The sequence below is a fragment of the Durio zibethinus genome, chromosome 12 (genome assembly GCF_047325235.1).
Source record: "Durio zibethinus cultivar Kanyao isolate XHJ-2024 chromosome 12, ASM4732523v1, whole genome shotgun sequence".
Taxonomy (NCBI): domain Eukaryota; kingdom Viridiplantae; phylum Streptophyta; class Magnoliopsida; order Malvales; family Malvaceae; genus Durio; species Durio zibethinus.
Window position 1 is genome coordinate 3,211,053 of NC_143173.1, and position 27,216 is coordinate 3,238,268.

Sequence of the window (27,216 nt, forward strand, 5' to 3'; positions counted from 1 at the left end):
TGGATGGTAAGATTGGTTTTGATCACTGGTGCTGGTGTTGGTAATGAGATTAATTATGAGTAAGCTGAAATATGAAAATCAACGGGGAAAATATATATGTTTGAATGCAAACGCAACAATAACAGTGAAATGGGGTATTGCTTCGGCTGTCCCACAAAATACAGTGTACTGTCCTAAGTAGTTTACCGTCCTAGGGTCCAATGGGTTCACTGGACGATTTTCCTGTTAGAAATTGGGGAGGCAGTGCAGTTGGGGTGCTATCGTAATGCATCATACCATACGGTTGGAGGCAAAACCCCTGATGCAATGGAATCCAAATGAGGCCTAAGTTTTATCTGTCTAAACATGGATTACAGTAAATTCAACAATGAGCGGACAAACTTGTTATGATCTTAGTGCTCCAAGAAAAGGATTGTAATGGTCTTTATCAGCTTCTGAACTGTGGTAATCAACCTGCAAAAGTCCATCTGGTAAACAAATTTTTACTTCTATCAGAATCAGAAAACAGTTGTAACATCACTACCTCTACATTTCTTTCCAAACCAAATTAAGCCATTTATACTTTCAGGTTGCAGTAAAAGCAAGCCTTTCAAGTCTGTTAATTGAATCACTTCCTCTACATTTCTGAATTCTGAAGCATCCAATCAACTTCATAAGGCCAGCTACCCCACCAGTCCTTCAATTTAGACAAAACAAACAATATAGGCTTTAAAATTAAATTTTCATTCAAGAGAAGTTTGAGCATAATGTTTGATCTACTTCCAAAAAGCTAGTTCTCTCCATAACCAACAAGAATCTGTGCTTGAAATTAGTTGTCAAATCCAACTTGCAGGCTCAGGTGCAAAAGCAGAATAAAATAAAAATGCTCACCAAATCTTTCTGCTTAGATTAATGACTACAAATTTCCATTAACTAGATGTATTCTGAATTGGGCATATGATTGAAACCATTAGCCCTATTTTATGCAACATTCTTTTGAATCATGGGCAGCACCTAGCCAGGGGAATAACTAACTGCAAGTCGGTTTGTACTGGTTAGATGTTGGTATCAGTCATTGTATTCAATAATTGGGGAATGTTTCATAATAACTAAAATGTTGAATAATTGCCAACAGCCATGTGGTCTGTTGGCATAGTATAAGACTTTTAGTTTCCAATGTTTAAACCCAGACAACCTTAGATAATAATAAAAAAAACTTGTTGAATAATTAATTCTATTAGTTTTCAATAATGTCCATTAATAAAGGGAGACACATTTTAAACTTGAGGGATGTATGTTGCGTTATTTTTCACGAAGCAGTGTTGTCACACTGCTATATTTTGTGCCTGACAGAAACATTAGCTTGCCATTTGGAAGCAGCTTTCAAAATAAATAATATACTTTACATATACAAAATTCACCAAGAGGACTGATAATTCTATGAAGAATAATATAAAATATAGGAATATGTACTTGTGAGTTTATAAAAAAAAAATAGATGTACGACACTCTCCAACCATTAACTAAAAATGGTTGGAGGTTTTGGCAGTTTCTAGACCTTTTTCTTTGCAAGTGGATACATTGGGCCCAATGCCACCTGCAACAGATAAGAATAGCATATAACAATGAACAAGGAAAAGATTTCAGGATGGTGGACACACTTGATAACTTTTGTAGCTTAGACCAGAAATTTCAACACATTGTTTTATAAAACGGCAGCTGCAACAGATGTGGCATGATGGATGCAACCAGGGTAAAGGTACTGTGCTGTGTGGTGAAAGTGAAATGAAAAATGTCAACTGCTACTCTGCTAAGTGCTTCAATCTGATTCCAGGGATTGCATTATTGCATTGAATTATTTACATGGATCCCTCTGAAAGAAAAGAAAAAGTTTTTAGGTCATTCCAAAATCTGAAGTTTCAACAATGTCCACTAAAGTAGGCCTTATACTTCATTGGCTCCTTCTATCACTCTCTTAATATCAAATATGAATCTAAGTGAATGCCCGCGCACAGATGAAAAATTCAAATTGAATACTCATTTCTTATTTTGAGATTCTAATAATATATTTGCATGCATGCAACTTAAATATTTAAACTGAATAAATTTATTTATTTCTTCCAAAAAAATCTCTTATTGTAGTTCCTCTTAATCTTAGATGACATTTGGTATGTGTTACCAAAATGAAATATCTGTTGGGAATAATATCTCAAATCTCATAACAGATTTATTTGAAATTGACTACATATTGTTTAATGAATAAAAAGATTTGCATAAGAAGAATTCTAAAAAGAAAAAAATTCTCAATAGGCAAGTTAGAATGCTTATAAATAGGTGAAGTCTCTATTGAGTTAAGTATGAGAAAAATATGTAAGAGAGTTGTATGATTTTATGGAATAAATATTTCATAAGACTACTAAATATTTACGTCTTATGGGTATGTATGTATGTTTAAGTGGACTAGAGGAGAATAAGATAGTCCATATAGGTATGTTAGTGTGAATGTTTATAAGTAAACTAGAGGAGATTAAGAGAGTTCATATAAATATAGGTGTATTAGCGTATATGATTATGTGTTTGTTTAGGTTGATAATACTTCAAAGGATTAGAGAAGATTGAGATGATTTATGTGTATTAATTGTCGAATAGTTAATATAATTTATACGTTTGTAATTCTATACAATTAATAAATATTTTTTCTCATCCTTGGACGTAGATCGGTTGAGTCAAATCACGTTAAATTATCATCTCTTATGTGATTAATTAATTACTTAATTATACTTCCACTGATTTAATTGGATTGGAGCATTTTATCCAACAAATGATATTAGAGTTTTTGTGATTCCTAAAAGTAGATTAGTTTAGAAACCACTTACCGATAAATACTGCATAACTTGATTTGAAGTTCCAAATCTTTGGAAACTAATGGTGGGATTTTAAACTGATCTAAAAACAGAAGAATGCAAGGCAAAACAAGCTTCGAATTTTTGCTTTCCTTAGTACTATAAAACACACACACGGGCTAGTACATTGTTTGGATAATCTCCTACCCATTAACACATACCTTATTTGACTTTAACTGATCGACATGCTATAATTCATTCCCAGATTCCTAATAGAAACAAGGAAAATACGCATTATTAGATTGTTTGGTCAAAATCATGTAGGGAAAGAAAGGCCAGTTTCTGACCGCAAAAATGCATTAGAACTGTCATATCTCTATTGGTAATAAAGCATTATCGTATTCAAAATGCCTCTCTCACATGACTTTTTTTTATATGATCAGATTTTGAATTTTAACAAACCTATGTTTTTCAAGGGTATCAATCATCTTCATCATATATAGTGCTCTTGATAAATATTGAAAACAATATCCACTTTCTTTGGTTTTGAGAAACTTGCATATCTTAATTCGACTTTCCATATCAGAGATTTTAATTCAAGCTGTATCTGTATTTTACTAGGTAATATAGATACTTGAAATTCATGGTCTATAAGGAATTTTAATATATATATATATATATATATATTACTTGAATCTAAACTATCATGTAAACAACGTAGTATATGCCAAAGAATATGAAAAAAGTTCCAAAACGTGAAGCTCCAAATAAAACACATGAAGTGTTTGATACACATGCATTGCCATTACTTCTGTTTACCCTCTTCCTATTTCGTACCATTTAGCACAACTCAATAAATTAAGGCATGAGTTGCAATGAAGAATGAGCATCTTCGATAAACTGTTAGTTCAACAGTATTGGAGTCCGCTTTGAGTCTCGAGTTCAAACTGTAATTTTATAGCCCAAAACCTTAAAAAAAAAAAAAAAGAATGAGTATATAAAAGAAATGAAACTGGCAATAAAAAAAGAAGAATTTTATCACCACTTAATAAATAATATTGCCGAATCATATCAGGGGTTCTTTCCGATTAGGTTTCACTATTTTAAGGAAAAAACATATGGTTAATTGGTGATGCAAAGAAATGGTAATATCGACGCAAGTGGGTCTTAATTATTTTGTAAAATGTCGAAAGTAAAAATCATATGAAATCGATGTAAGTGGGTCTTAGTTATGAAATTAGTCAATAAACATGTTTTTTTTTTCTTTCTTTCTTTCCCTAGTTGATGTGTTTGCCATGAACTTTTCATGCGTATAAATTTGTTTGGTTGCTAGTTTGACATTTTCCTTTCTTGTTTTTCTTTCAAATGAAATGCTGACGTTAGGGTAGGGTAATGACTAAAATGATGACTTCAAAGAATTCAACTATAGTCGTTCATGACTAATTTGACTTACTTGTGATTTGATTCCCTCTTGAAGTACATTTATAAACTCCTAGAAATATTGAAAATTGCTTTGAATTAAGCTAACCTAATTTAACCAATTTGTGATGCTAACTTGGAACATTAATTCTTGTGATTTGAGAAGAATTTATCTAAAAAAAAATTTTTTCTCTATTGATTGGATGGATGGAAAATTCATTAAGCATAGTGGAAGAAGTATCCCCCGTCATGTTGCCAAATAAACCTTGAAACCATGGGCGTGAATTGGGGCCAACCTCAGCCACCCCTTGGATGAGAAAATAACACAAGAGACAAAAATGTGGCATGTCACATAAATCAGAATGTCATTTATTTGTTTGCCCACCACCCAAACTCAAATTTTTGGAAGCTTTTGCGTCAACTATAGCCTTCTTTAGATTCCATTATTCCTAATTTTTCATTCTCCTTTTTTTTTTTTTTGTCAACATTTAATTGTATAAGTCAAATTATTCCTAGCATAAGTCATTTATATATATATATATATATTAGATTAATTAATTTTTATCATGGAAATACATTTATTATTTATTGAGTGAAATATTCATGTATTAAATATTGTTTTATTTTCTTTCTTTCTTTTTTTTTTTCCACTTTCAAAATGAGCTTTTAATGCAATTATCAATTATCATATTAGTAGGCATATAGAACTGAAGCAAATAAAATATCTTTTATAAGAAAATCGTAACTCGAAGATAAGAGAAAAGATTAAAAGTAAATTTGATAAATTTATTTTTAAAAAAATGTGTTCTGATATGAAAAAAAGTTCAACGTTGATCTTATTTTAGGTTAACCTAAAATGTTTTTAAAACATTAAACTAAAATTTGAGGTGAAGGCAGGAATTGATTAAAATAGGTGTCAAATAGTAATTTCAAAAGAAAAGGGGGCCAAAATAATATTTTGATAGATCCGGATACCGTAATATAAGAGAGGTGAAAATTTTTTAAGAGGGCTGTAGCTTCTGCCTGTCCCCTGGCTTTGCCCTTGACTAAAACGCTAAATTAATTGAAACTAAAAAATAAAATAAAGAAGACGAACAATATTCGAGAACATTGAACTTCATGGCATGGAAACCTCTCTTTGAAGAACTTAAAAAAAAAAAAAAATTCCTTTTTTTTTTTTTTAAGAAACGAAGACTTGAATTATACTTTTAAAATCATGCATCAATTACTAAACTAAAATTTGAAAACTCAAGTGTCAAAGTATTTCAATATTTACGTGTACAAAATTTTTATAATTATATATATAACGGTTTCAAATTGTAAAATAAAATAATTCTATCTTATATCATAAATCTCATATGATTCATCACAGAATTCAAACTTTAAACTTTAAAAATGAAGAGTCAAAGTTTGAGAGAAATTTGACGTAATGAAGCAACAAATAAAGGTTTCAAGTAGGTATATTTGCCAACAATTAATATCAATTGCATGATATGTGAGGGAAATTTAAAGATTGGAGAAATCTTCTCAAGATGAATGTGAGTGGAGACAACCACTAAATCTGAGTCGTGATTTTGGTAACCAAAAATAAATAAATAAATAAATAAATAAACTCCAATTCCTTTATTAGTATCTTACTAATAAATTGTCATTTCTTACTAATAAATTGAAATTTTTGTCATTTCTTAAAGGGTGATGTCCATGGTATTTGTTAAAAAACCAAAAAAAAAATTTTTTCTTTATTGAATAATATGAGAAAATGCTATATAAAGGTATTCTATTTATGTTAAAAAAAAAAAACTTTCACTTACTAAAAGAAACTAAAACCAAAAAAAAAAAAAATTCTTTATTCAATAATATGAGAAAATTCTATATAAAGGTATTCTATTTAAGTTAAAAAAAAACTTCAACTTACTAAAAGAGAAAATTCTATATAAAGGTATTTTATTTATGTTAAAAAAAAACTTCAACTTACTAAAAGAAACTAAAACCAAAAAAAAAAAAATTCTTTATTGAATAATATGAGAAAATGCTATATAAAGGTATTCTATTTATGTTAAAAAAAAACTCACTTACTAAAAGAAACTAAAACCAAAAAAAAAAAAATCTTTATTGAATAATATGAGAAAATGCTATATAAAGGTCTTCTATTTATGTTAAAAAAAAAAAACTTTCACTTACTAAAAGAAACTAAAACCAAAAAAAAAAAAATTATTTATTGAATAATATGAGAAAATTCTATATAAAGGTATTCTATTTAAGTTAAAAAAAAACTTCAACTTACTAAAAGAAACTAAAACCAAAAAAAAAAAAAATTCTTTATTGAATAATATGAGAAAATGCTATATAAAGGTATTCTATTTATGCTAAAAAAAACTTTCACTTACTAAAAGAAACTTAGGAGAAAAATCCCACACGATGTTGTAATTATATTGTAAACTTAAATATTATTTTAATTATAATATCATAATCTCTGATGTTATGTTTGATTATATAATTACATAATATTATAGAATATTACATTAATGTTACAAAACATTACATTAACAAAATCAACTATACTATATTCCTTTATAAATTGTTATTATCACATTTATATAAATAACTTAGTCTTCAAAACATAATAAAATATATAGTTTTACTTCCTTAAAAAAAATTATGTAAAGTCTTTTGTGCATATTGGACTACAACAAGTTACAATTATTGGCCTTAGAGAGTTTTTAAATTAGCCATCGAACTACATGGCATTATGTGAAACTTATGAACATTTTAAACAAGTGGAAAATGCAATTTACCCATAAATAAATTTCTCTGGAAAAACAAATTAATGAAAATAAAAACAGATCTAAACTAACATAGCCAAATATAACTCATAATTTACATAAAAAATTTATATAACTCATAATTTTGAGCAACTTGAATATACAATTAGAAGGATCTACGAAATTTGAGCATTTAACTCAATAATAGATGTAAGTATTCTTTAATTAAAAATCAAACTTGAATATTCGTATCTAGATAAAAAAATAAAAATAACAATTAAATATGTAGTGGGGTGAGTCCAAATTAGTTAGAATTCATAAACATTAGTCCCAAAAGCTACTCTTCAATTCTTACAAATAAAAACTCACATACTTTTATCTGTAAATATTAATGTGCATACATTTTTTTTACAAGCAATTTTATGTAAAAGTTATTATTTATTGATATGAAAATGACATAAAAATAAAAAATTTAATTCAATTAATTCATACAATTATTTATAAGAAGTGAGATCCAATAAATTTATAATTTAAATCTTAATAATTGTAATTTTTTCTCTATCTTACACAAGAAAAGGAAAGGAAATAGAGTTAGGCAAGTGGGATCTCACCCGCAATAAAATAAAATAAATGGAAAGAAGTTGACCTTGTGCTTTTTTTCTTTTTTTTTTTTGCACGAAGCTGTACTTATAGCTGTATTATTGCTACTTAACTTCTTTTCAATTCTTTCCAATTTCCTCATTGATTAATTAGAAAAATGTATTAAAGATTAAACAGAGAAAAAAAAAAGGGGGGGGGGGGGGATACTTCGCTTCTTTATGCTATATAAAGTACCAAGCCCTCACGCTTTCCTTTGCCATCACCAATTTTCTTTCTCTTTTGTCATCATTGATCATTAGCATGGGGAAGAAAGCTTTTGTTAGATTGATGCTACTTTTTCTGAGTTTCTCTTATCTTCTGCTTTACTGTGCTGCTGTTCCCACAACAAGTAAGCCTAATATTTTAGCTTTTAATTGTGGATTTTGGTGTTAACCGTTTGGTTTAATTATTTATAAAAATTAAATTTATTTGGTTTATACAGGAACCCTCAAGTCAAATAAGGAACTACTCCTTTCCTCTTCTTCTGTCCCAGAATTTCTTGCTCAGGTCCCTTCTCTCTCTCTCTCTCTCTCTCTCTCTCTCTCTCTCTCTCTCTCTCTCTCTCTCTTTCAAGTTTATAATTTTTCTAGGCATATAATATATATATGCATATATATATATATATATGCATAGTATTGAACAATTTTTTTTTTTAGCAAAAAGAAAACTTGGAATGTCAAAGCTATGACAACCAAGGAAAGCTGTCAGGCTGAAATTGGTTTTTTTTTCTTAAACCAATGGACATTCTTACAAGTTTTCTCTTCTTTACATTGGTTGTATGCAATAATTTGGGTAAGGTTGTCCTTTGTTTCTTTTGCAGGATGTAATGAAATTGAGTGAAGCTGATCAGGAATTGTCTGGGGAAGGAGATGCATTCAATGAGGAAAGGATGCTAATGGAAGGCACAGATTATCCAGGGCCAGGTGCAAACCATGACCATGATCCCAAAGTACCCCCAGGGAGAGCTTAACTATAATAAATTAATAAATAAAACAAGCCCTTTATTTTTACATATTTCTTCAATTAGAACTATCATGTCTCTATTGGTAATGAAGCAGTATGGTATTCAAAATGCTTTTCTCAGTCTACTTTCTTTTATATGATTAGATTTTGAATTTTTACATACCCTTGTTAATTTTTTCAAGGGAATCAATCATCATCATCATCATCATCATCATATAGTGCTCTTACTTGATAAATATTGAAAACAATATTCATCATCATCATCATATAGTGCTCTTACTTGATAAATATTGAAAACAATATTCTTTCTTTGTTTTTGAGAAACTTGCATATCTTGATTCGACTTTTCAATCAAGAGATTTGAATTCAAGCTGTAACTGTATCTTATATATATATATATATATATATATATATATATATCTTTACTACTTGAATCTAAACTATCATGTTAACGCCATAGTATATGTCAAAGAAAATGAAAAGAACTATGGAGATGATGCAAGTAGAAATCATATGAAATTTGAACTATGGAGATCGATGCAAGAGGTTGGTTTTCTTACGACATTTGAGAAATTATAAAGGGTAGAAAAGTGAAATTGTGATTATGGGATTGAATGAATGAACAAATAAAAGGTGCTTCTAAATGCATCCATATATTTTCTTTTTACACTATGTTTTATTTTTTTTTTCAAAATTATCTCGCACCCCTATTCCATATATACATTTTTCGTAAGTTATATAATTTATGAAATTTTTATATCCTAAGTTATTTAAACTTAAAAAAAACCCTAAACTTTAAATTCTAAATTTAAAAACTTTAAACTCTAAACCTTAAATCTAAAAATTCAATTGAGGAAAAAGAAATCTTTTATCTTGAAGAATTCTACAACATTGATAAAAACAAGATTTGTTTCAAATAATTATAAATTCATTTATAAATTGATATATATATATATAAGCTATACAGTACTTGATTACAGCATGTGAGTTTTTGAATTTCTTTTTTATTTCAATAATTTGAGGGAGAGAAACGACTGATGCTCCTAAAAAGATTTCTAAATAAACTTTTGGTATTAAAACTTCTCTTGAACCATTTCATAAATTTCAAATAGAAAGATGGGTTTCTTTAATTGGAAGATGAAGTTATAAAAATATTGAAATAAAATTTAAAAAAAAACAATGACACCCTATGAGAAACTACCTAACCTAGTTCTATAATAATCTCTCTCATCTCCAACCAAATATAATCTCTCCCGTTATCCCAGCAACGAGGCACACAATTTTTGAAAAAAAAAAAAAGAACACCAATTGGGATAGTTAAGTTTGAATCCCTCTCAATTTCAATTATAAACAGATCAAAGGAAAAAGAAAAAGTTAAAAGAACAATAATTTTGCTTTTTTTTTATCACATTTCTCATAATAAAATAAAAAAATTTGTTCGATTTATTCTCAGTAATGTTTTTTAACTCTATAAATAGAATTAATAAAAATGATATTTAATTCTTTTTTATGGAGTTTTAGGTGGTAGCCCACTAAAAGATCCAAGCCCACATAAATTATTTTCTTCCAGTTATGATAGACATTGGTCCAAGTAAGCCTAATTTGGATTAAGATAGGGTTGTGCCAGTTTGCGTGTGCTCTGAATCACAAACTAATCCAGCCTGCTCGAGTATTTTGTTTCATAGACTTCAGCATTCGACTTTGAACTCGAACTGGATTTGGATGTAACCGGAGCCACGTTTCAATATGATTATCATGATATTTTGTGTAATCGTGCTGTAGTAAGAAGTTTGGGTAACAAATTGTGGTGCGATTGTTGTAAAATAATTCACGCTGGAACCTCATTTTTGCACCGGAGATTGACCTTTCCAGTAAAAGTTCTTCTGCCCACTGCAGCATTTTTTCCAATATTATCTAACTTTTTTATTTTTTTTCCTCTTTCACTCTTAAAATTATAATAATGAACAAATATATCTTTACATTTATATATTGTACATGATCTACTTTGTAAAAAACCAAAAAAAAAAAAAAAGAAGAAAGGTTTGTGCCTAACTTTTGCAGTTACATAGTATTAAATTTCCCCCCAAAATTTTCCAACTACAAAACCCCTATTCATCAGGTGTTTGACAGGCACGATAGAAATTCTGACTAAACAGACTGAGGCTAATTTATTCCTTTTGCACTTTTCCTTCATGGGGGCCAAAAACACTGCATTAACAATTAAAACCATCTCTTTATGTTTGCTTTAATGGTCACAAAAGAGATGAAATGAAGTGGCAGCTTTGTCCTCTTAAAGTTCAGGACTTTAGATGCTATTGTTTACTTTTGAAATTTTCTTCCGCCAAAGGCTGGCTTCATTTAAGCCCCTAGGGAGCTTGCGTTTTATGACCCACGTATTGAAGGTATTGAATTTAATAATTTATATTATATAAAATATTAATAATTTATATATTTATATCATATTTTATATTAAAATTATATAAAATAATTTAAATTAACATAAAAATTAAAAGATATTTATTTATAATTTTTATTAAAATTTTAAATTATATTATTTTTATATTATATTATTATATTATATTTTAAATTTTCATAACTCAAGATAATTTATATGTATATTACAATTGAGGTTTGCTGCTCCATGAAGTAACAAGAAAAAAAGGGGCCCCGAGTTAAAGTTAGCTAGTTTTTTTTTTTTTTTTTTGTGGGGCCAATGAAACCTTTTCTTTTGGGCACAAGCAAAAGGTAAGATTTTTGGGTGTCAATAAAAGTTTGGGAGGGTCCACTTTTTGCCAAAAGTAGCCATCACAAAAGGCCTAAAATGGGGTTGAGGTTGTTCTGACATTTCTCACCATGGCGTTGAGATCTTTATCTTGGTGCTCCAAGCCCTGGCCACATGTACTGGTCCCTATGGAAAAAACACTTGTGGGACTTTATCCAAAAACTACATCTTCTTTTTTTTCTATTTTAGTGTTTTGAACATTTTGACCCAAATTCTCATGGATTTTGTGGAGAGCACTTTTTTTTTTAATTTTTATATTATAATTAGTTTATTATAATCATAAGTTATGTAAAATTTATCAAAATATTTACTGTTATCAAACTTCATTTTGATACAAGTTAACATTATATCCAACTTTGCATCACTAATTTGGGTTTTTTCCTTTTAGTTTTTAGGGTTAATTTTTTGAGAAACTCTTAAATTATAATTGAAATATTTAATGTGATCATTGAATTTTAAAAATCTTTGTTATCATACATGAATTATGAGTTTTTAATTATTGTGATACTTAATATTAACATAATTAATTTTAAATGATGAGACATGATTAAATAATAGCTCTTTAATCATTATATTATTTAATAAATTTATAACTCATGTGTCATATTAAAAAAATTTTAAATTTAAAATTCACATTAATATTTTATTATAATTCGAATATCATTCAACTATTGATCACAAAGTCATTGAATTAAAATTTCAAATGCCATTCTCTTAAAAATGAAAATATCACTTAATTCCATAATTAATACATTATTTTGCTGATTTAAGCATACAAAAATTAAAATTATTATATTTTGAAGGTCATGTCCTTAGCACTTACACATGATTTTAAGATACGCACTTCATTTATATAAATAATCACATCATCACCAATGAAAAATAAAAAGGAGTTGATAAAGATATTATTAATTTTGCAAACTATTCTACCATTATTGTTCTACTCTTCTTACCTTTAACCTATTTTTTTTTTTTTTAAAGAGTTTATATTTGATACACTGTTAGTATATAAATTTTATACACTGTTAATAAATCAAATAATAACACCTCATTAATGAACAAATATAAACATTTAAAATAAATATATAAAAATTAATATTTTTTTAAAAATTACTTATTAATAAAATGACATCATCTAATTCACTTTAGTAATAAGATGGTATCATTTTATTTTAACAAATCTTGCTCTCACCAAACTCATAAAATATGTCAACAAAATAAATATGAAATTTGAAAAAAAACCTTTAAGGTATTTATAGAAAAAAAAAACATGACACACATTAATATCTTTAATCAAATATGATCGATCGTTCATTTGAAATTAAATTTCCACTTGAACTCCTCTTAATTTAAACTTTGAACCTCATGCTCTATTTTCTTTTCTAAAATCTTTGAAGATGTATAACATATTTTTCTTAGGCCTAGTACAATCTTGGTTCACAAAATTGCATGTACCTTTTGCTTTCTAAGAACTTATATATATACTTGTTTTATTTAACTAAAACTCCTAAAAATTTTGTTTTGTGGAATTTATGCCAAGTGACACTGTTCGATCATTGTTTGACTACACTTAATAAAAAGATTTTGAACTAAAGACAATTTTTCTTGGTCTACAATGAGACCCACGATGGAACAATTTCAATTGGCACAAGTAGCATTTCTCTCCCATTTGAACATTTGAATTAAGCAATTGATATATGAATTTTTATTAAAAAAATAAATTCGAATTTCTCATTATTTTCGAATAAAAAAATTACATCCATCAACTTGATCAATTAAGTCAACCTAATTGATGAATTAATTGAAAAGTTTTGATTCATGACATGATGCACAAGAATAAAAAAGTACAATTGGATCCAAGTAGATAGAGTATTGAAGCTTTGCAAATTGCAACAAAAAATTTGGACCCCATTTGGACTCCCAATTGCTAAACAAAAATATGAACATCCAAATCCAATATTCCCCATATTAAGTTGCTAATTGCTTACAATTTTTAGCAAGCTTTTTCTATCAATCCTTTTCTTAATGAAGGTGACTCCCTTTCTTTGCAAATTTCATTGGAAAAATCCAATCAATTTCCTCACAAGTTGCTAAAATAAAAATTAATTAAACTTTTGAAATATTTGATAAAATAAATAAAATTTTGGGGTCTCAAACGGACATTCAAGGCGGCGTCAAAAGCGACTCTCTTTCAATTTATTTTTATTTTTATTTTATTTTTACCTCTCTCTTTTTTCTTATAAAGGGCCCACATTTTTTGCCCTTTTTGCTTTTTCTGGCCCTTTCTTTTGTCTTTCTTACGTCATCTCCGTCCTTAGCCACTACATCTCTTGGCTATAAAATCCTTTCTCATTGCTGATTCGGATGACAGCTGGCACCAACCCCATTTATTTTCTCAATAAATGAAAGAAAAAAAAAAAAAACAATTTCTTAAATATGATATGTTAATAAAATATTAATTTTTAATTTTAATAATTAAAATTTACTCTCCACCGTCTTAAATATATATAAAAAAATACATAACTTTAAAAAATTTATAGTACAATAATTGAAAATCATTTGTTTAAATAATCTTAAAGTACATGAATGATTGCATTATATTATTATCTTTAAGATAATATGAAAATGAATACCTAATAATCTAATTATTACTATAAATTATAGATTATATGTTATTTTAGTAATTAATATATGAATATTTATTTGATACATTTTACTATATAAATTTTATATATTATCAATAAATTAGATGATAATATTTTATTAATAAGTAATTATCAAATTTTAAAATAAATATATATAAATTAAAATTTTTTTAAAAAATTATTTATTAATGAGATATCGTTATTTAGTTTATTTCATAAATGAATTATCATTATCTAATTTATTAATAATATATAAAATTTATACACGAACAATATATTAAATATAAACTCTTAGTATATATTATATTATAAAAAAATGTAAAAAAGTAGTTAAATTTTGTTCTTAATTTTTTTTTGTTACATCAAAAGAATAAAGTACTAATATAAATAAAAAGAAAAGAGAGATATTTAGTTTGAAATTAGGTCTTTGATATCTCCTTAAATACCTTTAACTACTAAACTAAAGGTTGAAGGGAAATGCTTCACAATTATGATTTTTTTTTTTTTTTGGCTAGAAGCTTCTCATTTATAGTTTAATCCACGTGGGATACATATCTTAACGCTTACTCATATTAACGAAGACAAAAGAAAAATAATGCATTTTGATATAAATAGGGACAAATGAGTAATAGGAGCCAAAGGGGACTTTGGTCCTCTCAAAATTTATATCTCTTTTTCTTTTCAATTTTAAATTACTAAAAATATAAAAAAATTCTCATAATTCACTGATAAATTGTGTAATTAATAATTCTACCATTAATCATAAATCTTAATGTTATTAAAAATACAATGTTTTAACAATAATAATTTTGTTTTATAGTTTTATGAACTTCTTGTGTTTTTGTTCGTATATTATTTACATTAATAAGTATGATAGAATATTAAAAAAAAAACATATATTATATATCATTAATTGGCCTTTTCAAAATTAAATGTCAATTTTTTTTATTGAGTATAAAAGAAATTATAATTTAAAAATAAAAAATTATAAATATTAAAATTTGAATGATATTCTACTTGAATGTTATATTTTAAAAATAATAACATAAATAATTTGAATTAAATTTAAATTTAAATAAAGAAATGGGATATGAGAAATGTTTTTGAGAATAACATAATGTGGACAATTTATTAAAAATGTACCTTCAGTCCATTGGAATGGTAAATTTTTTAAAAGATTTTGAAATAATTTAAATTATTTTTGGTATAAATAAGATTATAAAATCTTATGAGTCTTTTATTACATTTATAGTTTATTATTAGATTTAAATTTATAATTAATACATTATATTTTATTAAATTTAGTTAAATGTAATTTTTAAAAAATCATATTTATAAATACCAATTAATCCAACATTTTTAATCAAATAATTTATCAGCACTAAATTTGAAAAAAAAAAAATGTAAGTGCCGAATTTTTTATTATAAAAGTAAGATGACATGACCTAGATTTTATAACCCTGCCAATAAATAAAAACAGGTTTCCCTCACAGGCAGCTTATCTTTAAAAAAATAATAATAATAAAGCGAAAAAAAGGCAGAAAAGTTTAAAAAATTGTACTCTGATCCCTCACGTTCTTTATGCTTTATCTCAGACTTTTCATCGAAAATTTTCCTTTATACACTTTTTTTCTATGTGTTTTTAGAGAAAAAAGACTAAAAAACTCTATAAAAAGTTGCGTCCTTTCTCCTCCAAAAGAGTCTCCTTTTTCTCTCCTTTTTTCTCATTCTAAAAACACCCTGTTTTTTTGGTTTTAAGAGTTATGGTTCTTGCTCTTCGTAGTAGCAAAAACACCAAATTTGTTATGTAAAAATGAATGGTGGAGATCCAGCCTTCAAGCTGTTTGGAAGGAAGATTCCTGTGCCTGAACCTCAGATTCATGCTGGGGTAAGCTGACATAAATTCAAAGTTCATTTCTTTTTTGTTTTTTCATTGGTTTAATGTTCTTGTCTTGGTTTTTTGGTGATCTTTTTATGTTTTCTTCTGAAGTTAACTACCCATTTTAGCTGTTTTTGTTAGCTTAATATTTATGGGTTTTTGTTCTTCTTTTGGTTTTGTTATGATTTGTTGCAAAAGTTTGAGTTTTTCAAGCTCTGTTTTAGTCCCAAAGTTGAAGTTTTAGGATTAAAAGACATGTTCTTCGTATCTTCAGTTTCATATTTACTTATTTTTATTCAATGCTTTTATTTGCTTTTATGGTATTCAAATGAGAAACGATTTCATCTTTTTGTTTGTGTAGTTTCCTTTCTTTTTCTTTTTTTTTGTCTTTAAAAAATTTTTTGAAACCTTTTGGTTGATTTTGGCTGTAGAGATTATAAATTTATCAGGAATTTTCTAAAACATGTTTCTGTATTGAATTTGATTATAGGAAACTAAATTTCTTGCTGCCTTTTTTATTTTCTCTGTTGGGATTTTTCTAATATAGAATTCTTTATGTACCGGGGAGGTTTGGCCACTGTAACAACATTAAATGACTATTGTTTCCTTTTGATGAATTTTGTTTGAATTGATTTTTATAACAACAAGTTTCATGAATGTTGGTGCATACCTGTTCCTTGATTTCTGAAAATGGGAAGTTAGTTTTAAATTTTAATTTTCTTGGATGTTATAAAAGTTTTCATAGACAGAAATGAAGAACCAACAACCAGGTGTAATTTGTTTTTTAAACTAGATTGGATCATGTAATTCTGATATCCTTTTAGACTATCTTTTCCTGATTTCTGAATAAAAAAAAGGCTTTATAAAGACATATTTTATATATTTTTATTGTCTTGGGGTGATAGCGAAAAGCAGCTAGTCCAAGTTGAAGATGTTCTTGCCGGTACCTTTGCATAAAGTCATGTAATTATTACAGTCATACTTTCTAACTTGTTGCTAATCATATTCTTGTAAACTTTGGAATAGTCAGTCTGAACATTATTCTTCCGAATTCGGTCAAGAACAACTTTCTTATAATTTTACTTTAACTACAATTTGACTGATAGGTTGATGACTGCTAATTGCTTTTTTTTGTAACTGATATTTTGTCACAATCATGTTAAGCATATGCTTTGTTCTTTTTTGTCAATAGGAATATCGTTGGAGAATCCGAGAGTATTAGTCGGTTCTTTAACTTTTCTTTAAGTCTTTTTATTTGTGAATCACATAAAACAGAACAATATTTGTGATTTTCATTTCAACAAGAAATGTAAAAGACAAGAAAAATGGTATCTAGTGTTTTGTGTTTTTATTTTTTTTACTTCACCAAGTTACTTATGATTTCCTGTTAGAAATGAAACAGCTATTTTGATCTTGAATTTCAGGATATGAGTAGTGATGTAACAAACCCAGAAACTGAAACTTCTCACACAATCATATCTGGTGAGCCAGATAAGTTCATTGCAGTAGAAAATGATAAGGAAGAACACCAAACTTCTATAAAACCGAATGAGATGAAAATCGACTCTAAGCCCAAAGATGAACAGGCAGAGACAAATAGTACAGATCAAGAGAAAGTTTTTAAGAAGCCAGACAAGATCCTTCCGTGTCCACGGTGCAACAGCTTAGACACAAAATTCTGTTACTTCAATAACTACAATGTCAACCAACCTCGACACTTCTGCAAGAATTGCCAGAGATATTGGACAGCTGGTGGAACAATGAGAAATGTTCCCATTGGTGCTGGTCGGAGGAAGAATAAGCACTTGGCCTCTCAGTACCGTCAGATAATAGTTTCTTCTGATGGAGTACCAATGACTTGGGTAGAAACCCCCGACTCAGCAAATCAACAGCTTCAATCTCCTGGTGAATCTACACCTGTTTTTAAGCCTTCCATGGGAAATGGAACAGTTTTAAATTTTGGTGCAGAAACACCTCTTTGTGAATCCATGGAGACTGTGCTTAGCCTTGGAGACCAGAAGAGATGTGTTGAGACTGGTACAGTCAGTTGCGGAGAAATACGAGAGGAACCATCTTCTGCAACACCTTGCAGCATACGGGGGAATGAATTACCTGGACATGTCATGCAAAAAGAGAGAATAGGTTTGACAGGACCTAATGAGCTGAATACGCATCATCCGCCGCAGTGCTATCCTGTTCGACCCTGGATTCTTCCTTGGAATCCAGGTTCACATGGTGTAGCTCCCATGGCAGCTGGTCAGTGTTCTTCTGAGCGTATTGGTGCACCAAATAGCAGTACTTCCAATGCAGTTCAATGGTGCTCTACACCAATGGTGGCTGTTCCGGGGTTTTGCCCGCCAAGCATTCCTTTACAGTTTCTGCCTGCTTATTGGGGTTGTATGCCTCTATGGGCAGCTGGTGGAGGAAATTTGTCAGTCAGTGGCTCCAATGGTTGCCTATCTCCATCCTCTACCAGCAACAGTTGCTGCTCAGGCATTGGCTCACCAACACTAGGCAAACATTCCAGAGAAGCAAAAGAGGGGCAATCAGAAAAGTGCGTTGTGGTTCCAAAGACGCTAAGAATTGATGATCCAAATGAAGCTTCGAGGAGTCCTATATGGGCTACATTAGGTATTAAACCTGACCAGAAGGATCCTTTACAAGGAGGTAAAATTTTCAATGCCTTTGAATCTAAAGCAGAAGCCAAAGACCATGTACCAGATGGCACTCATATTTTGGAAGCAAACCCTGCAGCCCTTTCTCGTTCTCACAAATTCCAAGAGAGCACATAAGGGTCTCTCATAATATTTGCCCGGAAATGTCACCGTCTGATATGCTCTGTGCATATTGAAGGCACAAATTTCATCAGTTCTTGTGAGGGAGATCTGTTTTCTGGTCTGAACACTAAAACTCTAAACTCATGGGAAGAAAATCTGCTCCGGTTATTGACAGTGTAGGCAATGTATCAGTTCTACTTTGAGAGTTCTGTAAATAGTTGAAAACAGTGATTGAGTGGTGTTCATCATCTGCGGCCTATTCTAAGATTTCATTTCAGGCAGTTGCATATCTCTTTTAAATGTAACTTGACAAACAAGAAACAAAAAGATGAGCGGATTGCCCTTTGATTCTTATCTATTCGAATTATGTTAGCAAATACCCATGTTTGGGGTTAGTTTTCTTCTGAAAATATCGTGTACAATATCTCCAGTTTTGAACATGGAGAAAATTTTCCTAGCAAATAGATTTTCACTATTTTATGTTTTGTTTCCTGAAATCATCTGCTGCTGCAAGATCAGTTATTTAGCGTTGCTGAAACAATATTTTTTTTATAAAAGAGGCTACAGTATCAGGATAAGAGAAGGAATTACAGGAATTAAGATTTTAATTTCAGGTGTATCAAATGCCGCTAACTTGCACATGATGGAATTTGAATTGTAAATCTATTGAATCTCAAACTTACAGTTCAGGATAGATGTGTTATATAGAATAATAATTTAAGATCAGTAAAAATCTTGAATGCTCTAGATCAATGTAGAAGAGTGCATTCTCAAACAAAATAGCTTGGGGAAGGGATTATAGCTACCAATCTATTTTCTTTCTGTTTCTATTGATACTCTTCCTGTTCAGTCAGTAGCTCACATTCTCAAGAAAGATGGAATATGCAGTCTTAGTTGCTACCAGCTATCAACAATAGAATCAGAAAAAAAGTCATGGCTTATTCATCGCCATAACCATAAAGTTTGATCATTAAATTGTATGATCCCTTTGCAATCTTTTATCAGCGAGTTATAACATTTTTTATATAAAGAAGGCCGCAATGAAAAAAATTTATAGATATTAAAATTTAAATTTTATACATATTAAATATCATCTATAATTGCATAAATTAATTTGAATTTCATACATATAAAATATCATTTGTATCTACATGATTAACTGGTCGAAGTCTTGAATTCTTCAATCAAAGTTATAAATTATAAATTTCAACCGATTTACTTGCTTTTTTTTTTTTCCTTCGTTTCGAAAAGAAGTTTGAATAACATCAGGCTCTTCTTTCTCTTATGAATTTTTTGTTCTAATGCATTTAAGCAAATCAAATGCAGTTAATCACGGAAGTCTGTATTTCTTCATATGGGTAGACCATAATATCAATCTTCTTTCAACTCTTTTTTTTCTACATCTTTTTCCTATAATTTCATCCCAATTTCCAATCTTTTTTCCATTGAAAAAAGCAGAAGCTAGAAGCTTTCTTCAACCCCCAGAAAAGGGTTCAATTTTGAAGATTTGTATACGTTTCCTTCTTTTTCAGCAAAAGTTTCTCTTCTTTTTGGTCACAAAGGAAGAAGATTCAACACGCCTTGGGAATATATCCTTCCCTTATGACTCATTTCCATCAAAGGAAAATGGCAATAAACCATAAACTCATCCTTATCATCATTCTAATTACCTTCCCTTAAGAGGATTAAGGAAATGTTAATTCAGCTCCCTCTTTTTTGGGATTCTAATTCCAGCTTCTAAATACTTTTTCCTTTTTCAAATAAAGCCGTGGTTAAAGATAGAAAAAAAAGGTTGAAAGTACTACTACGATGATCCAAGTGCCAAAAAGTTCAATTTTCTTTTAGTAAATCTTCTGAATAAAAAAAATAAATTTAGAAAAATTTATTTTCTTTCTGAAATTGGACTCAACTTAATTTCTGATTAATCGAGATTTAAAATAATTATTAGACATCTAAAGATCTTTGACAAAAAAAATTGAGAGCATTGATATTTAAATTATAATTTATTAAATGTCATATTTAAAATAATTATATAAATTAATTAAATCAAATACGAATTAATTTTTAATAATCATGGATTCATATAATTCATCTAGACAAAAAATGAAATGAATATTATTGCTTTTTTTTTTTAACATTTTGGGAAAATATTTTATGACAATAGAAAATTTTGATTAACACACCTGGATATTTGATGTAATAATTAATAAGTATTTTTGGCTCAAAAAGTTAGATTATCTTAAGAAGCATACATTAATAGCAAATAAAAGTTAATTAAATTAACATACCTTAAGCCTTAAGGAACACAATTTTAGAAAGTTTTGGAATTTTCTATTAGGTTTAAGGAAAAAAAAAAGCAATTTTGCTATTAAAAAAAGAAAAAAATTATTTTTTATATATTTCATAATTTTGCTTTTATTATTTATTTTTGAGTTTAAATTTGGGTCTTTATGCAACACAGATTATAGAATTTGAAGGCCCATGTTAAAAATGTTAAAGCCCAACCTCCTATTTGGATTAAAAACGCAAATCTTTTTTTTTTTGAATAATTAAAAACCCAAACCCTTAAATTGCTTTTATGGCTTGAAGCTGGTTAATGGGTCATGAGCCATCACAAATCAATTTTTTTTTCTTTTTTTTTATTTTTTTTAATTTATAATAATTTTATTTAAATTAATTATCTTTTAAATCAATTTTAAATCAATTAATATATTATTAAAATTGATATTTAAAAATTATTAATTTATAAAAATTTATGTACATATTAATTTAAAAATAATTTTTTAATAAAAAATTTCACTAATTTCCTATAAAATAAAATTGTAAAAGGGAAACAAGATAAAGCTTAGTTAGCACGGCAAAGAAAGGAGCCATATAAAGAATAAACTGAAAATAGAAATTACCATAATCTTCTTCTCTTATCTAAATCTTCCTTCTCTTAGGACGGCATCGGTTCTGGGTATTAAGTTGATTGAAAATCGTCAAATATCAGGTGATTTGCTTCACTCTAGTTTTCGTTAGGATTAATTCATTCATAGTTTTTTTTTTTTTTTTTGATTAACCATCTTTTAATCATTGTTTAAAGGATGATGGGGTTTCCTTTTTTTTTTTTTTAGTTGATCATTACTTTCCTTTCATATTTTTAGGTATTAAGTCTGATTTCGATGATGGGTTTTTCCTTTTGTTTAAGTTTTTGTAGAAAATAATATCTAAGTTGATCAAATTTTGTGTTTGAAGATTGGATCTTGGTGCACCTTTAATTTTATAGGTTATTCAAACGTACAAGTTTCAATTTGATATCTAACTCTAAGATGTTTGGTGTAATTCTGATAAACATATAACATTTAACTGTTAGGGCTTTACCGTTGTTCAGTACTAATGCTTTCTCATAACACATCCATTTTCTCAGTTAGTAGGATATATAGAACATAGCAAGTTTGGTGGTTGAAAGTTGTTAGCTATCAGAAAATTTTATGTTAATTTGATGTAATCTTGATTTGGGTTTTCGATATATCAGAGTAGTACTATTTGCAAAGAACGGAATATCAGATTTATTGATGATGTGAACTAGCCAAAATGTTTGGTTTTTTTTGCAATAAAGTTTTAATTTTATTTTTACAAGTTAGTTCTTGTTTCTTGTGATGGCATATCAGAATGTTTTGGTGTGTGAGTTTTCATTGCATTTTCCTTTGTTTTAACCGTTCATGTCGCTTTAATTAAGAGGAGAGACTTATAAAATGGGAGGAAATTGCATCTCTTGAATGATCTTGGATTTTGTTTTGTTTTGAATTTGTTGCTACATTATTCATTTTTTGTATGCTAATTCCATAACCTTCTTAGGCGTAGTTGGCATTCGTGATGAAGCTGTGATAATTATGTTTGAAAAATGATGGTAAAAAGTCACATTTTTAAACTAAAATCTCAATTTGAGCTTAAAATTTTGTATCGTTCGGCATTACGGTTGTTGTTCAATTCATAGTTTCAAAACCCAAGCACAATGTCAAACTTAATCTTAATTTTTCAGAGCATAAGAACTTGAGTTTCTGAGAAATGCTTGAAGTTTTGGTTGCATTTTAGTATTCAGTAACCAGAATTATTTCTGGACTTTTGTTTTATTTGTAGCCCAAATTATCTCACTTTTCTTTTTCCTCTTAATGGAGCAGGGTAAATGTTTCTAAAGTTGCAAAAGCTATCTGCTAACCGAACAGCAAGGACCAAAAATTTTCTTTAGATTTATGATGCTTTTGCAAATAATATAGTTGGGTATAATCATCTGGTTTTTCTTTGTGTGATGAGGAATTGTTCGGATTACTTACAACAGCAATTTGAATCATGCAGCAACCAGGACTGAGCAAGAATTGAGATTCCAGCTTCCTTGCTCTAGTTAAAGTTCTTCAGTGGAAGAGAGTGTTTGCTGTCTAAAGAGGGAGTTTGTGAGGAAAGGAAACTTATGGCTGATGGACAGAAGCATATTTGTTGTGCAGAGGGGAAGCAGATGCAATATAGACCATGGTCTCATCTTCCTGTTGATATCCTAAATTTGATCATCAGACGACTTCCTAAGATTATTGATCAAATTTACTTTAGGTTTGTCTGCAAAAATTGGCATTTGGCTAAAGTTCCTCAATATGAAGGGAATGTTCCATGGCTACATGGCCTCCAATGGGATTTTGATATAAATAATGGAGGTGCCATGACTCAGCTGAGTTCATTCCATATTCCATCTCCTAATAACCAATTTCACATCACAAAGAGCATAGTGAAGAAAGAGGAAGAATTTTTTGGTGCTGGAATTTGTGCTTCCAAGTATGGTTGGTTGCTGTTACAGAAAAGTAATAAATCATTCTTCTATAGTCCTTTCTCTAGAAAAGCAATTAAACTTCCCAATATGGAGATTAACTTCAACAGGGCTACATTTTCCTCAAGTCCAACTTCTCCAGATTGCATTTGTTTTGTAATCGAAAGTTCAAAAAGCATTGCCAAAATTCGGATTAGTATTTGTTCCCCTGGTGGTCTAGAATGGCGCACCATTGCTGTGGATGGTTTTAAGAGGGCAGTTGAGGATGTGGTTTATAGTAATGGATGTTTTTATTGCGTCTTTAGTGGTGGGGTACTTGGGGCATTTTATGTTGCAGGTCGTGATTGGAGGGTGCTTACAGATATGGAGCCAATTATCGGAATTCAGTTTTGGGCCAGATCACAATTGGTTGAATCTAATGGGGAGCTTTTGCTGGTTTGCCGATCCACAAACTTCCATGTTTTCAGGTTTGATTGGTCTGAGATGGGTTGGATAGAGATACACAAGCTAGGAAACCAAGCATTGTTTCTTGGTTGTACCTCGTTTGCTATAGCAGCCGAGTGGAAAACATCAGCTTTGGCAGACAGGATCTACTATCATGGCGAATGTCACCGTTCTTATTTTTATTATTTGCCTACGAACAAAAAATATGCTTGTGAGGATTTTTATCCTTGGGTTGTTCACGATGCCATGGAAAGAGTTTGGATTGAACCGCCCTCATTTTAGTTCTTATGAATTCAGGTAAGTGATTTTCTGTCATCTGTTTGTTAGATGCCAGGTCAATACAACAGGTTTAGCAACTTCAGCTGTTTTACTTCAACCTTATTAATGGCACCTAGGAGTTTGCCATTTTATGCAGTTTTAGATTTACTGTGAACTCTTCTATGTATCGACAAGCTGTTGCATTTGGATTAGAACTATACTGATTAGTTTCAGTCATCCATCTCTGTCTCTTTCAAATTTTCTTGAATAATTTTTTTTATTAGAACTTAACCATATGGGCATCCTTTGTGATCCAGCTTACTAGGTTTAGCTTATTTTATTTCACTGTTAGCAGAGTACATATCAATTTCTTGATTTCTTGTTTTCAAAATATTGGGATTAGAACTCAGCTCTATTTTGAGATTAGTTCATTTTGTTTAAACTTTACAAACGAGTTCAAACTTGAATTTTCAAAATTTTTAGTAAATAAGCCAAGCTCGAACATACGAGTAACATAACTTGGATTGTTTGAAATCCATTCGCCTTTTAAGGTTTTGTCTTTCTTTTCTTACCTCCCCATAATTGTAAATGATCAAGATTGTACTAATTTTGCTTTTTTTTTTTTTTACAGAATTGTAACACTGAATTATATCATGATTGTTTGACACAATTAATTTTTAAAGTTATAAGTGAAAATTGTATATGGATTTGATTATGATTGTTCGATTTAATTAATTTTCAAAGATATTGATAAAGATCGAATATGAATTTAATAAAAATAAAAAAAAATGTTTCATTTTATTCTTGTTTAACTTAAATTGTAATATGATAATTTTTATATTTTATATATATTTAACGAAAAATAAATATGGGAATTGATGTATCTCTCTTATGATATTCTATATAGAGCAATAAAAAAGTGAAAATTGTTTGAGAATCACATCATGATCAGGAAGTAATTCCCCTGTAAAAGATAAACCAATGTTGATGATAACAAAAACAAACTAACTAGGAACTATTAGCTACGGATTCCATTATCTGCTAATTGATCTTTTGAAAATTATACATATGCTACATTTTCAAGCGATATTTGTGGATAAAAGCAAAAGAAGTACTGCCTTGAGATGACCCATTTCCGAAATTTATTGCACCATCCATGCTTCATTCAATCATAGCAGGGGAATAATTGTTTATGTGAATAAGAAGAATCTCAGTTCAAAAAATTTATACTAGAAACTACAGCTTAGGGGGACCAAAAAAAAGAAAAAAAAGAGCCAGAACCCATATTGTATATGCACTTGATTTACAGTTATCGTTGCTTTTTGAAACTGTTTAGGTTGAATGGAACATCTCTCCTGTAAAAAGAAAAGTCTTAGTTTCAGTCTCCATCAGGATTTCATGTCTTTTACGGTGCAATACGATTAAATTTATTATTTCATCAATCAAATTTAAATATTAATTTTAATAAAATCAAATTTATATAAATTTTATTAAAATTTTTTAATTATAATTATATTATATTTTAATAATAATAATAATAATAATAATAATAATTTTTAATTTTATTATAATTAATTTTATCATCCATCTAAATAAAGCTTAAATCTATAAGTCAAAAGCTAGGTATGGAATTAAAAAAAAAAAAGAAAAGAATTAAATTGAGTATTACCTTCATTAATTGGTTTAATAGATGCTATTTGAAATTAGATAGACAGTAATAATTGGTCTATCATCTTATAATTTCCTCAAATTCATGTATGTTGAACATGCCAAAGTGCCCCCATGGAACTATAAAAGATCAAGAAAAAGAAAGGAAAATGAAAATTGCTCCTGGTCAAGTTTTAAGTGAAGCACGAATTATTGCGTCAGAAGTAACATGTTTGGTCTATTTGTGATCCTGGTCAAGAAGCAACGAATAATTTATTGATCACTTCATGTTGGGTTTGTGGTCCAATCACAAATTGCCAATTTTATTTTTGTATTTAATAAAAAAAACTGTATCAAATCGGTCACAATCAGGAGCTAGCAGCGGTGAAACTGAAGTATAAAATGGTGTACGAAAAAGGTCAAAAAAAAAAAGAAAAAGGCTGTCCTGCCACAGTGAAGATTCCTTTCACCGTTAAATCAGTAGGAAGTTTCTTTAATGCCTAGAAAATGTTGTAAACGTCACAGATGTGGCAGTCTACCAAACGCCCACGCCATCTGTCCCATGCAAACTAGTATATATTTTTTAAAAGAGAAATTTGGAGATAATCTGTAGGGGACACCGACCAACATCTGGTTCTGCTTTTGGGGCACATGTAGTGAGCGTTTTCGCTTTGATTTGCTTAGTTCGACGGTGGCCAGTTTGAGCACTGTGCGTATCACTAAATTATCGTGGCGTTTGATTTACTCGTTATAAGATTTAAGAGAAAAAGGGATTTAGGAAGAAATTACTTAAATTTATAAATTTTGGAAAGTAAGTGATTTGAATGTTTGATTAATTTTATTGAGATGGAATTTTTTTTATTTAATTAGAAGAATATAACATTACTTAATTAAAATTTTTGTTATAATAATACGTGATATATAATTATAATTAATCAATTAACATATTTATTTAACACATTAAATTATTTATTTAAAAATAACTAAATAATTTAATATTTTTTGTGAAATTAATATAAATAAAAAATTATTAAAACTATATATCAAATAATATTTTTATAAATAAATATTTTAAAAATATTTGTATATTTATTTTGTTCAATTACATGAATTTTAATTATTATTTTAACGTTAATTATTCCCTATCTAAAGAAAATATGCAAATCAACTTCTGCGAGGGTGTGCATGTTTGTTTCACCAAACTATTTGTTTTTTTTTTTTTTTTTTTCAACATACATAATGGCGCAAAGCCTATATTAATCAAAAGCATTGCACTCGTAACAAAGACAACAGGTCAGCTGGCATACAATAATCCCAATCAATAGGACATCCCTGTCGAGTCATCTTAGCAACATAATCTGCAACACAATTGGCCCCTCCC

At 28.9% G+C, this 27,216-nt stretch overlaps 3 protein-coding genes across 7 annotated transcripts; all 3 read left to right on the forward strand.

Annotated features, from left to right (window-relative positions):
• The first annotated feature begins 7,787 nt into the window (after nt 1-7,787).
• LOC111297273 (uncharacterized) lies at nt 7,788-8,725 on the forward strand. The gene is made up of 3 exons (XM_089741598.1): nt 7,788-7,991; nt 8,085-8,149; nt 8,463-8,725. The coding sequence occupies exons 1-3, from the start codon at nt 7,904-7,906 to the stop codon at nt 8,610-8,612; spliced, it is 303 nt and encodes a 100-aa protein (XP_089597724.1). The 5' UTR covers nt 7,788-7,903; the 3' UTR covers nt 8,613-8,725.
• A 6,763-nt stretch (nt 8,726-15,488) lies between these two features.
• On the forward strand, nt 15,489-19,185 carry LOC111296544 (cyclic dof factor 1-like). Its single transcript, XM_022890912.2, has 2 exons — nt 15,489-15,920; nt 17,336-19,185. Exons 1-2 carry the CDS (start codon nt 15,846-15,848, stop codon nt 18,701-18,703), a joined length of 1,443 nt encoding a protein of 480 aa, XP_022746647.2. The 5' UTR covers nt 15,489-15,845; the 3' UTR covers nt 18,704-19,185.
• Nucleotides 19,186-21,538: 2,353 nt separating this feature from the next.
• Nucleotides 21,539-24,479, forward strand: LOC111296491 (F-box protein At3g56470-like). 5 transcript variants are annotated; one of them, XM_022890834.2, is made up of 3 exons: nt 21,545-21,680; nt 22,852-22,951; nt 23,027-24,479. In XM_022890834.2, exon 3 carries the CDS (start codon nt 23,139-23,141, stop codon nt 24,210-24,212), a length of 1,074 nt encoding a protein of 357 aa, XP_022746569.2. In that variant the 5' UTR covers nt 21,545-21,680; nt 22,852-22,951; nt 23,027-23,138; the 3' UTR covers nt 24,213-24,479. The 5 variants fall into 5 exon arrangements, with proteins under 5 accessions (XP_022746570.2, XP_022746569.2, XP_022746568.2 ...); XM_022890833.2 differs by having other exon boundaries at nt 22,852-22,946; XM_089769074.1 differs by lacking the exon at nt 21,545-21,680 and adding an exon at nt 21,683-21,834 and having other exon boundaries at nt 22,852-22,946.
• The last annotated feature ends 2,737 nt before the right edge of the window (nt 24,480-27,216 follow it).

Coding starts and splice junctions, on each gene's coding strand:
- LOC111296491 (XM_022890835.2), top strand. CDS start 23,139: ATGGCTGATGGACAGAAGCATATTTGTTGTGCAGAGGGGAAGCAGATG.
- LOC111296544 (XM_022890912.2), top strand. CDS start 15,846: ATGAATGGTGGAGATCCAGCCTTCAAGCTGTTTGGAAGGAAGATTCCT. Junction 15,921..17,335: donor AACCTCAGATTCATGCTGGG/GTAAGCTGACAT, acceptor CTTGAATTTCAG/GATATGAGTAGTGATGTAAC.
- LOC111297273 (XM_089741598.1), top strand. CDS start 7,904: ATGGGGAAGAAAGCTTTTGTTAGATTGATGCTACTTTTTCTGAGTTTC. Junction 7,992..8,084: donor TGCTGCTGTTCCCACAACAA/GTAAGCCTAATA, acceptor TGGTTTATACAG/GAACCCTCAAGTCAAATAAG. Junction 8,150..8,462: donor TCCCAGAATTTCTTGCTCAG/GTCCCTTCTCTC, acceptor TTTCTTTTGCAG/GATGTAATGAAATTGAGTGA.